Raw genomic sequence first — 13,015 nt, forward strand, 5'->3', positions numbered from 1 at the left:
CCGCTGCTCCGAGGCGGAGGCGTGGCCTCGGCTGGGACTAACCGGGCGGGGCGGGGCAGCCGCGACCGCAGGCTTCAGGCAGGGCTGCTGATGCGAGGCCCAGCTCTACCTCGCGGGTCCACGGTCGGGAGTCGGAGACGCAGGTGCAGCAGAGGGCGGGGCAAGTAGCGTATTTCCAGCGCATTTTCTCTTTGCATTCTCGAGATCGCTTAGCCGCGCTTTAAAAAGGTTTGCATCAGCTCCGAGTCCATCTGACAAGCGAGGAAACTGAGGCTGAGAAGTGGGAGGCGTTGCCATCTGCAGGCCCAGGCCACCTGCTACCGGAAGACCGGAGACCAAGACCTCTGGGTTGGCTTTCCCAGACCAGCTCGGGTCTTCGGGTGTCGGGAGCAAGGGCCCTGCTCCTTTCGTTCCCTGCACCCCTGGCCGCTGCAGGTGGCTCCCTGGAGGAGGAGCTCCCACGCGGAGGAGGAGCCAGGGCAGCTGGGAGCGGGGACACCATCCTCCTGGATAAGAGGCAGAGGCCGGGAGGAACCCCGTCAGCCAGGCGGGCAGGAAGCTCTGGGAGCAGCCTCATGGAAGAGAAGCAGATCCTGTGCGTGGGGCTAGTGGTGCTGGACGTCATCAGCCTGGTGGACAAGTACCCTAAGGAGGACTCGGAGATAAGGTAGGGGCGCCCAGGTCCCCCTAGGGGACCCCAGGGGCTGCTGCAGTCCAGCATTTGTGCCAGCGACCGAAGCTGCAGAGACCCCGCAGTGAGACCCTGAGAGCCCAGCTTCAAGGCTGGACCCACGCCCTCTACCCGGGAATCCTGGGGGCTCCCAGCATGAGAGAAGAGAGGAAGGAATTGAGGCCTTTAATAAGAAGACCCAGGATTTAATAGCATCGTGTTAGCCAATTTCCATTTCAACTCAGGCATCAGGTGTCAGGCATCAGGTGTCAGGTGTCAGGCATCAGGATCCCCATTTTACTGATAAGCAAGTATAGATTCAGAGACGAAGAGGCTTATCCAGGGGCACACAGCTACCAAGGTGCAGGACCCGTTTCCAGCTTCTGCTGCTTCTTTTTAAATCCCAAGCCTATGCACTTGCCTCTCATCAACATTTACTTCTAACTTATTTATCACACATATCTCGCACCTATTTCTGAGAAAGATTTGAGGTAGCTTACAGTAAAAAGTATGTACAGTTAAACTGTTGGAGAACATTTAAGACCATGGTATTTGAGCTTTGACTATAGCTCAGGGCTTGCTGGCACTGGAGGCAAACATGAGATGCCATGGGTTATGTATGGATAGAGCTGGTTCATGAGCCCCAGCAAGCTTTTTCCTGGTGCTAAATTCCAAGAGGGATTTACCAGAAGTCCTTTTCACAAAGGTCAATGAACACTGTTTAGTAGTGGAAAACATCTTTCTCAGTTGTCTGCTAGAAACTGAAGAGTCACTTGTTTTTTTGTTTTTTGTGACAGGGTCTCATTCTGTCGTCCAGGCTGGAGTGCAGTGGTGCAACCATGCTCACTGCAGCCTTGACCTCCAGACTCAAGTGATCCTCCCACCTCAGCCTCCTGAGTAGCTGGGACCACACATGCACGTCACCATCCCAGCTGTATTTTAAGTTTTGTATAGGGATGGGTTCTCACTATATTGATCAGGGTGGTCTTGAGCTCCTGGGCTCAAGAAGTCCTCCTGCTTTGGCCTCTCAAAGTGCTGGGATTACAGGCGTGAGCCACTGCACCCAGCCGATTTGTTGGTTATTTTTCTTTTTGAGACAGAGTCTCGCTCTGTTGCCCAGGCTGGAATGCATGATCTTGGCTCACTGCAACCTCCGCCTCCTGGATTCGAGCGATTCTCCTGCCTCAACCTCCTGGGTAGCTGGGATTACAGGTGTATGCCACCATGCCCCACTAATTTTTTTTTTCTTTTGTAGAGACAGGGCTTTTCTTTGTAGAGACATGTTGGCCATGCTGGTCTCAAACTTCTGATCTCAAGTGATCTGCCCGTCTCAGTCCCCCAAAGTACTGGGATTAAGGCATGAGCCACCACACCTGGCTTATTGGTTCTTGTATTTCCTCTTGATAAGGGCCTCACCGTTACACTGTAATGCTGTGAAGGCATTTCTGCGGCGCGGGACACTAGCTTTCTCTTGGTGCAGTGAGTGCTTAGAACACTGAGAATTGCTCCTGGGCTGTATCAGTTGTCCTAGCTAAGAACCGGATAAGAGGCAGTTCAAGACTGAACTCCACAAAGACACGACAGCGCTGATGGCTGCGAGGCTAACTGAGGTGACAGACCCCTGCACTCCTCAGGCCTTAGGGTCACAAAGCACCATCACATATATTATTTTATACTCTCCTCCCAGCAGCCCATGGGAACTGTGTAGAGATCAGTGAAATCCTTTATATAGATAAGGAAGCTGAAGATTTGGAGATGTTTTCTCAGGCCATGGGGTTAAATGGTGGCACAGCGGCAGCTGCAGCTCGAGTCTCCTAGTGTGGAGTCCAGGGCCCCTGCCCTCTGTCATCTCCTATATACCCTGTCCCTTTGCTGCTGACTGTCTCTTGGAGTTGACCCTTTGCTTTGGTTTGCCAGAGGTTAGGGCCCCTTGCCAGGGGTGCGGGGACAGAGGGGAAGGGGCACGGGCATGCCACCATGTAGACCTAACCCACTGTGCAAGGTCGAGGCAGCCGCAGGACATGGCACTCAGTGAGGAGTTGGGTTCATCTCAGGGGAACAGTGCAAATTCCAGGGCCACGGGTTCTCCAAGGACTGTGGAGAGCCTGGGGAAAGACTCAGCACCTCTTTCTGTCAGAGCTGAAGTCCCATTTCTTCTCAGCTTAATTCTGTCGGGAAGATAGGAGAAGGAGGTCCTGCTAGCGCCCACACTGATGGGGCAGGTTCTGAAGGTGGGCACTGAGCGAGGCACTTCTCTAAAGGGCCCCTTCCCATGTCCATCATGCTCCCTGCACTCCAGGCCATGCCTCCCCCACAGCCCCATGGCCCTCGTTCCCTGCAGCCTGGCTCCTGGTCTGTTGTGCCTCCCAGAGGAGCACATCCTAGTGACGACCCTGTCCTTCCTGGGTGTCTCAGCCCTACCTGTCCCAGGGTCTCTGTGCTTGACAGGCAGTTGGGGACTCTCGGGAGCCGCCACCTGGAGCTCAGCCAGACCCCTGGGACGTGTCCTTTTTTTTATTTTTTGAGATGGAGTTTTGCTCTTGTTGCCCAGGCTGGAGTGCAATGGTGCGATCTTGGCTCACTGCAACCTCCGCCTCCTGGGTTCAAGCAATTCTCCTGCCTCAGCGTCCCGAGTAGCTGGGATTACAGGCATGTGCCACCACACCCGACTAATTTTGTACTTTCAGTAGAGATGGGGTTTATCCATGTTGGTCAGGCTGGTCTGAAACTCCTGATGTCAGGCAATCCGCCTGCCTCAGCCTCCCAAAGTGCTGGGATTACAGGCGTGAGCCACTGCGCCCGGCCTTTAGCTGAGCATTTCTGCACAGGAAATATCAGTGTGACTTTGAAGGGTTTCCCCAGAGTAAAATTCTATACCCTTTCTTAGAAACTTCATCAATGCTTGGGCCTCACTACTTTTAGTTTTAAAATACGGAGTAAATAGCAATGGCTTTGGGGTCAGGAAACTTGGGTTTCCACATCAGCTTTGTCCTTAACTATTGATCAAGTCAGATCCCTCAAGATTCCTCCTTTCTTTTCGTAAAAATTTCTGTAAAGCTCAGCTTGAAAATCTTCTTTTTCTTTTTTTTTTTTTTTTGGGGGGAGACAGAGTCTTACTCTGTCATCCAGGCTGGAGTGCAGTGTCATGATCTCAGCTCACTGCAACCTCCACCCTCTGGGTTCAAACAATTCTCCTGCCTCAGCCTCCCGAGTAGCAGGGATTACAGGCACCTGCTGCCACACCCAGCTCATTTTTGTATTTTTAGTAGAGACAGGGTTTCACCATCTTGGCCAGGCTGGTCTTGAACTCCTGACCTCGTGATCCACCCGCTTCAGCCTCCCAAAGTGCTGGGATTATGGGCGTGAGCCACCACGCCCGGCCAGCTTGAAAATCTTTGACCAGCTGGGTGCAGTGGCTCATACCTATAATCCCAGCACTTTGGGAGGCCAAGGCAGGACGATCGCTTGAGCCGAGGAGTTCGGGACCAGCTTGGGCAACATAAGGAGATGCCATCTCTACAAAAATTTTTTTTAAATTAGCAGGGCATGGTGATGCCCACCTATAATCCCAGCTACTTGGGAGACTGAGGTGGGGGGATCAGTTGAGCTGGGGAGGTTGAGGCTGCAGTGAACCATGATCATGCCACTGTACTCCAGCCTGGGTGACAGAGTGACTCTGTCTCAAAAACACAAAAAAAGTACTATCTTTTGTCATTGTTGTTATTGTTGTTTTTGAGACAGGATCTCACTTTGCCACCCAGGCTAGAGGGCAGTATCATGGCTCACCACAGCCTAAACCTCCTGGGCACATACGTTCCCCCAACTTCAGCCTTCTGAGTAGCTGGGACCACCATACCCAGCTAATTTTTATTTATTTATTTTTTTTTTAGAGACAAGAGCTCCCTTTGGTTGCCCAGGCTGGTCTCAAACTTCTGGGCTCAAGTGATCCTCCTGCTTTGGCCTCCCAAAGTGCTGGGATTATAGGCATGAGCCACTGTGCCTGGCCTACTATCATTTTTTTCTAATGACATCATGCTCCCCTTTTCCCAAAACTGAAGTTTTGTGTACAAATATGCTTTGGCCTAAAAATTCTGGTTCAGTTTTTTTCTCTTAATTAGTGGTTCTTTGGTACTGTTCCTTTTATTGTAAACTGCCACAATTGTTATTATTATTGGAACTGGCACGATAGAAATAACAACACCATTCTTACCTCAAAGGTAATAACATTCATTAATGATTTCTCATTTGGGCTCCAGTAACACTGTGAGGTCATCAGTGCTTTGACCCTCTATGTGAAAGTTATCATTTTTGCTGCTGATGACAATGAAGCCCTTCAGGTGTGTCTTGTTAGTTTCCTTTTGATTGGTTTTTAGTAAAGATGGAGAAGTGCTCCCTGCTGCCACTTCTTAAACAACCAATGTCCAGGTTTGCTGTCCTGTCTTACTCGTTTGATTTTATAGCTCTGCAGTTTCTATCGAAGTAGACACTCCTAATACAGGAGTAGGTGTAAATGTGATACCTTTGGGAAGAGGCACTTAGTCCCCGAGGTCCTTGGAGTTGCTCCAGCTCTCAAAGAGGAGGCCAAAGGTGCAGCCTCTGGAGCCACTTTGACTGGGGTGAAAGGTGAGGAGGAGATGACCTGGAATTAGTGGGTCTCTCGAATAGTGATGGACCCAAGTGAGTGGTTTCCTGGTGCCCTAGGAACAGATGGAAATATTGAAAGGAACTGCTGTCAGCTTGAATTTAGCCTGGGCTGGGGAGGTAGACACCGCTCTCAGCCAAGCTCCTTCCCTTGGCCGGCCTCGGCTGCCCCGGGTACAAAGTGAGACGGCGGCCTAGATGCTTTCTGAGAGGAGTCCCCAGCTGTCACATTCTGTAGGCCCCTATACAGGAGACTGTGCTTGGGACCAGCCTGCTGGGGCTGCAGGGACCCTCCCTGTGCTTTGCAGGTGTTTGTCCCAGAGATGGCAGCGTGGAGGCAACGCGTCCAACTCCTGCACCGTTCTCTCCCTGCTCGGAGCCCCCTGTGCCTTCATGGGCTCGATGGCTCCTGGCCATGTTGCTGAGTAAGTCCAGGAGGGAGAGCCCACTGGGGAAGGCCTGCCTGCATCGTTGGGGGAGAAGAAGGATGTATCCACCCTGGGCGGATGGGAGATTACAAATGGGTTGTGTCCAGCAGAAACGTGGGGAGGGGGCATGGCGGAGCACCAGACTCCCAGCCCTGCCTTAGTGTGGCCTCTCTGCAGTTTGGCGGCTGATGCTGCCCCGTGAAGCTTTCCTTGCCACAGCTTGTTTCCCGGACACTCCTGGAGCTTGCTTCAGCCTCTTCCCTTCTCCTTCCTTACTTCCTGCAGACTCTGCGGTGGATTTGCCTTTGCCTTATCTTAAGTCCCTTATCCTGGCCATGCTTGAGGCAGAAGGCAGTTAGGGACACGTGGTACCCATCCTCCCCTGGGTCCAGGCCCACAGTTTCTGTCTCAGTTGAGAGGCAGGGATGGTGCTCATGTCCCTGTTATTCACTGAAGCAGTGAGAGTACCCTGTTCAAGGACACCCTGAAGCCACATGCTAAAGCTGGGCTCAGAACCCACACCTCCCAGTTCCCCGGCTGTCAGGGCTATAGCCCTAAATGGCTCATGCACGCCCTCCGTGTTGGCTGCTACAGGGACCTCAGAGCCCTTTGACCCCTGGTGCTGCCGACTCAGCAAGCACTTATCGGGAGGTGAGGCCCACACTTTGCACACTGTGGGCACCGGGGCAGGCTGCCAGGTTGCTGGCCTGTGAAGGGCAGCCCTTTGAACCCTGGTTTGAAGGGGGCTGCTGGCAGAGTCCAACCACCTGAGCTGCAGCCAAACTCCCTGCCTTGATGAACTGGCAGGAAGAGAATAGAGGGAGGGAATCTGCCCTGTGAGATGGGACAGGATGGCTCAGAGCCAAGGGCTGGTGACTCATTAAACCTCTTTAATAGCTCCTTTCCTCTGAGCTGGAGGCAGGACTGTGGCTCTGGCTTAGGGTGGTCGACTCTTCTTTACATAGCAATCATGCCTATGGGTGGTTTATTCAGAATTCTCCCCATGTGCTCAGCAAACATTTAGAGAGCACCTACCATGTCCCAGGCACTGGGGTGCAAAAGTTATTTGGCAAACAAAACCATATTTCCAATGCTTTTGGAAAGCTACTATTTAAAGGAGTTGTAAGTCAAGGGATGATGCCCTGACTTGGTATCTTTATGCAAATCTGTATTATCCAGCTTTGGTGTTGCTGAAAGCGGGCTCTGGCCAGGTGAGAAAAGCCAGGATGGTGGCTGGACTGCTGGGCATAATTGCCAGTTCTTGAGCACAGAACAATGCATGTCCAGGGACGGCTGGAAGGGCTGGGGCTGACCTCCTTGTCCTTGCCCCTGGGCTCACTCTGCATGGAGGGCATTCCAGGAGACAGTTCTGGCCCAGGCCCATACTGAGTGGCATCAGGCATGGGGAGCCAGCTGATTGCCCAGGAGGGTTCACCTGGCTGCAGGAGGACAAAGCAGTGAGCTGGCTCACCAAGGCAGCACCACTTCCAGGCTGGGCCTCCTGGAGGCAGGCAGAGAGTGAGAGGAATCACAGCATTAGGACTGGGAGGGACTCAGAGAGGACAGCACCATGGATGAGCTTGTGGAGGACAGCCGGGGGCAAAGTATTGCCTTGGAGATTAATTATTAATCCTGCTTGGGCATTGCAGGAAACAAGCCACGGTGCCCCCACCTGCTTGGTTCAAACAGGGTACAGGTTCTAGGGTCCTGTCTAGCTTTATGAACAGGAGTAAATCCTTTCCAGCTTGAGTTGGACTGAAAAACAGAGTCAGGATCGGAGCATGCTTCAGCCAAGACCTAAAAGGATGGCCCTTAGCGTTCCTCTCTCTGAGCTCCAGGCTCTGCACTCCTGCATCTCCTGCCCTGTTGCACTGCCTGTCACAAGACTGTGATTCCCAGTTCTTTCCCAGCCCCCTTTGCTTGCACCCCTGCCTTTCAGGGTCTCTAGTGGCCCTGCCAGCTACCCTCCAGTCCCCAAAACCCTTGTCGAACTGCACCCCCTTCGGGTTACTCCGCCCTGGCAGTTTTGTCCTGGATGACCTCCGCCGCTATTCTGTGGACCTACGCTACACGGTCTTTCAGACCACAGGCTCCGTCCCCATCGCCACGGTCATCATCAACGAGGCCAGTGGTAGCCGCACCATCCTATACTATGACAGGTTTGTACAACTGTCTGTGCCTTGCCAGCTGCTGCCGCCGCCACCAAAAACTCCCAGAACAGGACTCTTCTTCTCTTAGAGGCTCATGTGCTCCAGCACCCTCTCCCCACTCCTGCTGGAGGTCCAGGCCACTTGCAGGCTCTAATCTGTACCTCCTTGCCCTTTTCCTGGCCCGGCCTCCACCCTAAGCTTCCTGGTGGCCGACTTCAGGCGGCAGGGCGTGGACGTGTCTCAGGTGGCCTGGCAGAGCAAGGGGGACACCCCCAGCTCCTGCTGCATCATCAACAACTCCAATGGCAACCGTACCATTGTGCTCCATGACACGTAAGGCTCCCGGGCCTCGCCCTGCTACAACCACCAATCAGTTGGCTCAATCAGTTCCCTCACTCGCCACCATGGGCATCCCAACTGCTCCCCTCTGTGGCTTCTGTGTACCAGAAATTGCTTCTCTGCCAAAATGTCCAGTGATTTCCTAATTGCTTTCAATTAGGGGAAAAGTGAGGTGGGAAGGGGTGGGCTTTGCTGTGCTTGGTGACTTGGCCTTGGTCAACACCAAAGAAGGGCAGGCAGGCCTATATAAAATGTAATTTATGAAGTGATTCCTCCATAATTATTAAATCGTTAATCAGCAGCTTGGGTGTGGGTGCGGGGAAACTGTTCTCAGGACAGAAGGGTAGGAGATGGGATTCAACCCTTCTTAAGAAGGGCTGGGGGTGGTCCCCACTGGGATTTCCAGGGTCAGCCCCAGAGTTGCCAGCCTGCAGCATGGCACCAAGGAGCTGGGGTTTGGGTGTGTAAAAGAGATCAGCCCCCCAAAGTTTCCAGCATGATGAAGCCAGACCACACACGCCACACACCATTCACAGCCGTTGCTGAAGGAGGGGAAAGGGAACACTGGGTCAGCAGATCGGGGTCATCTAACATGGTGCTGACCTGGGGAAGGGGCTATCCCTCCCTTCAGGGTCCCAGGCCACTCAAGAGAGGCCTCATGGGCATAGACACTTCTCGTCCCTCGCAGACTCTCTCCTGCAGGATTTTAGAGGTTTAGTGTACTAAGAACCTAGTACGTGCCAGGTACTGTTATGGCTGAGAGGGCCCAAGCCCAGCAGCCCTGAGGTTCAGGCTGTCCCTACTGCCCAGCCTGACTGCTGGACCTGGAGAAGGGGGCAGCTATCCCTGGGCTCCATATGTGCAGTGAGTGAGTAGGCAGGCATATGTGCTACAGGTGACCTTCACATTGGGCAATCCTAGTCAAATACTTGTTAAGCAACAATCCGTAGTAACCCTGATCAAGGACACAACATAGCTATTTACAGGAGAGGAGCTCTGCGGAGAAATGTTTATTGCCCACTGGCCACAGTCCAGGCACATTCACACATATTACACTGCAGCAGCCTGCAAGGAGGCTGAGGGTTTCGGCCCCATTTATCAATGTGGAAGTTGCCTCCGAAAAGCCCGGGCAGATCACACAGCTATAGTTAAGCGGAAGGACTCGGCTACAGAATGTGGAGCAGGGACGTTGGCTGAGTTGAAGTCTAGCCCAAGAGGGTCAAGGCAGATCTCTATCGGGAGTTTCCTTTCCTAAGCCAACCAAACACAAACTCTTCCTCAAGTGCTAACTACTTTGACCTCAGGGTTGCAACGGGGAGCTACTAAACACAAGACAGGGGTGCCATAAGTAAACCCCAACGCTGGGGCGCCAGAAGTGAGGGGGACCAGACAGCCCAGGCAGGGGGTCGCGGGCTTTATACTTTCCCAGGGCTCTGCCTGTGGGAGCCGCGAGCTGCTGCAAGGGATTCTGGGAAATGTAGGCTTGGCGCTCTCAGCGCATTCTGGGAGATGCAGTCTCCAAGGCACACAGACCTGGCCCGTTGACATGTGTTGCTGTTCAGTTTACCCTGAGATAATTTAATCACAACCTCAAACTCAGGTAGGGGCACCCCAGCAGACTGTAACAGGGACCACCCTGGAGCTGAGCCTGAGAATCCTGTGCTGTGGATCCAGCTTCCTGCCATGCTGCCAGCAGTGCAGGCACAGGGTCCACAGCTGCTAGTTAGAGATCCTGGCTCTGGCTGACCCCATCATGCTCCTTCTTCTCTGTCTTCTCCATCCTGTGACCTAGGAGCCTGCCAGATGTGTCTGCTACAGACTTTGAGAAGGTTGATCTGACCCAGTTCAAATGGATCCACATTGAGGCAAGCCAGCCCTGCCTTACCTGTGTTTCGAGGGGCTCAACCTGCCAGCCTCCTCCACATGTTCTGCATCCTTGGTTTATTTGAATCATGAAGTACCTTAGAGATAAATGAATCCAATCCCCTCATTCCCTCGCCATCCTTCCTTATGTCTGCAGGTAAGGAAACTAAGGCCCAGAAAGATTAGGTGACTTACTCAAGGTCACACAGCAGAACGTAGGCACAGCTGCCTCCAGGCAAAGTCCTGTGCTTTCTGTGCTACAGGCTGCCCCACTGCCTCCAACTCTGCCTCTGGCGGACGTCTGACTGCTTATGGCCTGACCTCTGGGGAAGCAGGAAGGACAGGGCCTGACTCAGCTCCCAAATAAAGGGAACTAGAGCCTTTACTCCAAGAGAGGTTTTGGAGTCTGGGTGGGAGGAAATCCTGAGAAGTCCGAGTTCTAGCTCCGTCATTTAACCTATGGTAGGTCTTTGACAGTCTCTTTTATTCTTTAGTTTTCTCATCTGTGGAATGGAGTAGCTGGTTGATAAGGTCTTCAAAGTCCACGACAGCGCTGAATTTTGTAATTTAGGATGGGGTTCTAGCCCAGCCTCCCCGAGGCCCTCTCCCTCCTCACCCAGAGTTTCAGCAGGGCAGGAAGAATGAGGCAGATTGGCCAGGCAGTGCCCAGCGGTCCTGAGCTGCCCTGTCCTGTCCCAGGGCCGGAACGCGTCGGAGCAGGTGAAGATGCTGCAGCGGATAGACGCACACAACACCAGGCAGCCTCCAGAGCAGAAGATCCGGGTGTCCGTGGAGGTGGAGAAGCCACGAGAGGAGCTCTTCCAGCTGTTTGGCTACGGAGACGTGGTGGGTACCCCATTCAGCCTCTCTTTGCCCCTTCCGGCTAATTTGGTTCTTAAAGGGAGCCAGAGTCCTTTTATCCTGCCTACCACAATTGGAATAGTGGTTCCTGGTTTGGTGGTGTTTGAAGATGGGGGATGGGAGTTAAAGCAAAGAGGTAGACCCCTAGGCTTGGGCTCCAGTGCAGGCCTCAGCAGTGAGCAAGGAGTAGAATGTCTCCACCCCAGGTGGGTGCATAGGTCTAAGAATGCCCAGAGGGCTTGGGTAGGGGTTAAACAGCCACAGGGCAAGCCTGTGTGGAAGCAGCTCCTCTCTGGGGCTCCCCAGTCTTTTCCTCTGCAGAATGAGGGCATACAACTGTTCTCTGAGGTTTCTTCCAACTCGGGTGTCTGGCAGGTTGTGGCGGCTGCTAGGGGTGAGGGGAGGGTGGGAAGGAGACTTGCATGAGTCTCTTTTTGAAAAGGCTGGATGTAAATGGAATTTGGGAAGTAATCCCAGCATCATAGCAGAAGTTGGTTGGGGACCATCCAGCCAAGGTCCTCAACCTTGGCTGCATATTAAAAAAGATGAACGCGGGCCAAGTGCAGTGGCTCACACTTGTAATCCCAGCGCTTTGGGAAGCTGAGGTAGGAGGATTGCTTGATGCCAGGAGTCCAAGACCAGCCTGGACAACATAGCAAGACCCCTGTCTCTATGAAAATAAAGAAATTAGGCCAAGAGCAGTGACTCATACCTGTAATCCCAGCACCTTGGGAGGCCAATGCAGGAGGATCACTTCAGCCAGGCATTCAAGATTGCAAGACCCTGTCTCTATACAAAAAAAAAAAAAAAAAAATCCTGGCATGGTGGTGTGCACCCATAGTCCCAGCTACTCAGGAGGCTGAGGCAGGAGGATTGCAGTGCCTGAGCCCCACCATCTTGTTTTTGATTGGCAGGGGTAGAGCCAAGGTTTTGGTGTTTTGTTTTTACCAAAACTTTCTCTGGAGATTCTAAAGTGTAGGTAGTGTTGAAGGAGCCCTTTGTTTTCCAGATGAAGAAACCATACCTAGAGGACATAGTTGTGGGAAAAACCAGCAAAACTGCTCCGGGGAGCCAGGATGGCGGTGGTAGATTCCACCCCAAGGTGGCGCTCATGGCTTTCTGTGGGTTTTCAATCCATTGATCCGAGAACAAATGGACCAGGGCTTTTGTTTCACAATTTACAAGGCTGTATTCTATCATATATAAGCATCAATAAAAATGTGCTTCTGGCCAGGTGCAGTGACTCACACCTGTAATCCCAGAAATTTGGGAGGCTGAGGCAGGAAGATCATATGGGGCCAGGAGTTCGAGACCAGCCTCAGGGAGACCCTGTCTTTACAAAAAATAAAAAAGAAAACCACGTTCCCGTGGGACAGTGAGATGCTATGTTGGGGATCTATGTGGACCTGTTGGGGGAGTCGTGTTGTAATGGAGGCAACACCAGCTGCTGTTGGTGAGTGACGAGTTAGAAGTGACCACCAGCTTCTCTTCCACTGCCCACAGGTGTTTGTCAGCAAAGATGTGGCCAAGCACTTGGGGTTCCAGTCAGCAGAGGAAGCCCTGAGGGGCTTGTATGGTCGTGTGAGGAAAGGGTGAGCCAGGGAAGCCAGGAAGGGGCTCTAGAAGGTACAGGATGAGCCTGGACTCCAGGGGTCCGCCCTGGGGTTGGGGGGATGGCTGGGGGGACGGGGTGGGCTAACACCCAGCTGAGTGGAGCCATCTTGCAGGGCTATGCTTGTCTGTGCCTGGGCTGAGGAGGGCGCCGACGCCCTGGGCCCTGATGGCAAATTGCTCCACTCGGATGCTTTCCCGCCACCCCGTGTGGTGGATACCCTGGGAGCTGGAGACACCTTCAACGCCTCCGTCATCTTCAGCCTCTCCCAGGGTGAGTATGGCAGCAGGAGGGGAAAAAGGACTGGGACCTGTCCCTGTCCCGAACACCTGGCTGACCTAGCTACTTGTCCCTCCTCCAGGGAGCAGCATGCAGGAAGCACTGAGATTCGGGTGCCAGGTGGCCGGCAAGAAGTGTGGCCTGCAGGGCTTTGATGGCATCGTGTGAGAGC

At 53.2% G+C, this 13,015-nt stretch overlaps 1 protein-coding gene across 3 annotated transcripts; it reads left to right on the forward strand.

Annotated features, from left to right (window-relative positions):
- Positions 1-66: 66 nt before the first annotated feature.
- KHK (ketohexokinase) lies at positions 67-13,011 on the forward strand. 3 transcript variants are annotated; one of them, XM_032172490.2, is made up of 8 exons: positions 67-667; positions 5,620-5,736; positions 7,764-7,898; positions 10,021-10,093; positions 10,791-10,937; positions 12,456-12,544; positions 12,680-12,837; positions 12,926-13,011. In XM_032172490.2, exons 1-8 carry the CDS (start codon positions 576-578, stop codon positions 13,009-13,011), a joined length of 897 nt encoding a protein of 298 aa, XP_032028381.1. In that variant the 5' UTR covers positions 67-575. The 3 variants fall into 3 exon arrangements, with proteins under 3 accessions (XP_032028381.1, XP_032028385.1, XP_058282769.1); XM_032172494.2 differs by lacking the exon at positions 7,764-7,898 and adding an exon at positions 8,088-8,222; XM_058426786.1 differs by lacking the exon at positions 7,764-7,898.
- The last annotated feature ends 4 nt before the right edge of the window (positions 13,012-13,015 follow it).

The sequence above is a fragment of the Hylobates moloch genome, unplaced genomic scaffold, assembly GCF_009828535.3.
Source record: "Hylobates moloch isolate HMO894 unplaced genomic scaffold, HMol_V3 SCAFFOLD_13, whole genome shotgun sequence".
In the NCBI taxonomy this organism is placed as follows: Eukaryota; Metazoa; Chordata; class Mammalia; order Primates; family Hylobatidae; genus Hylobates; species Hylobates moloch.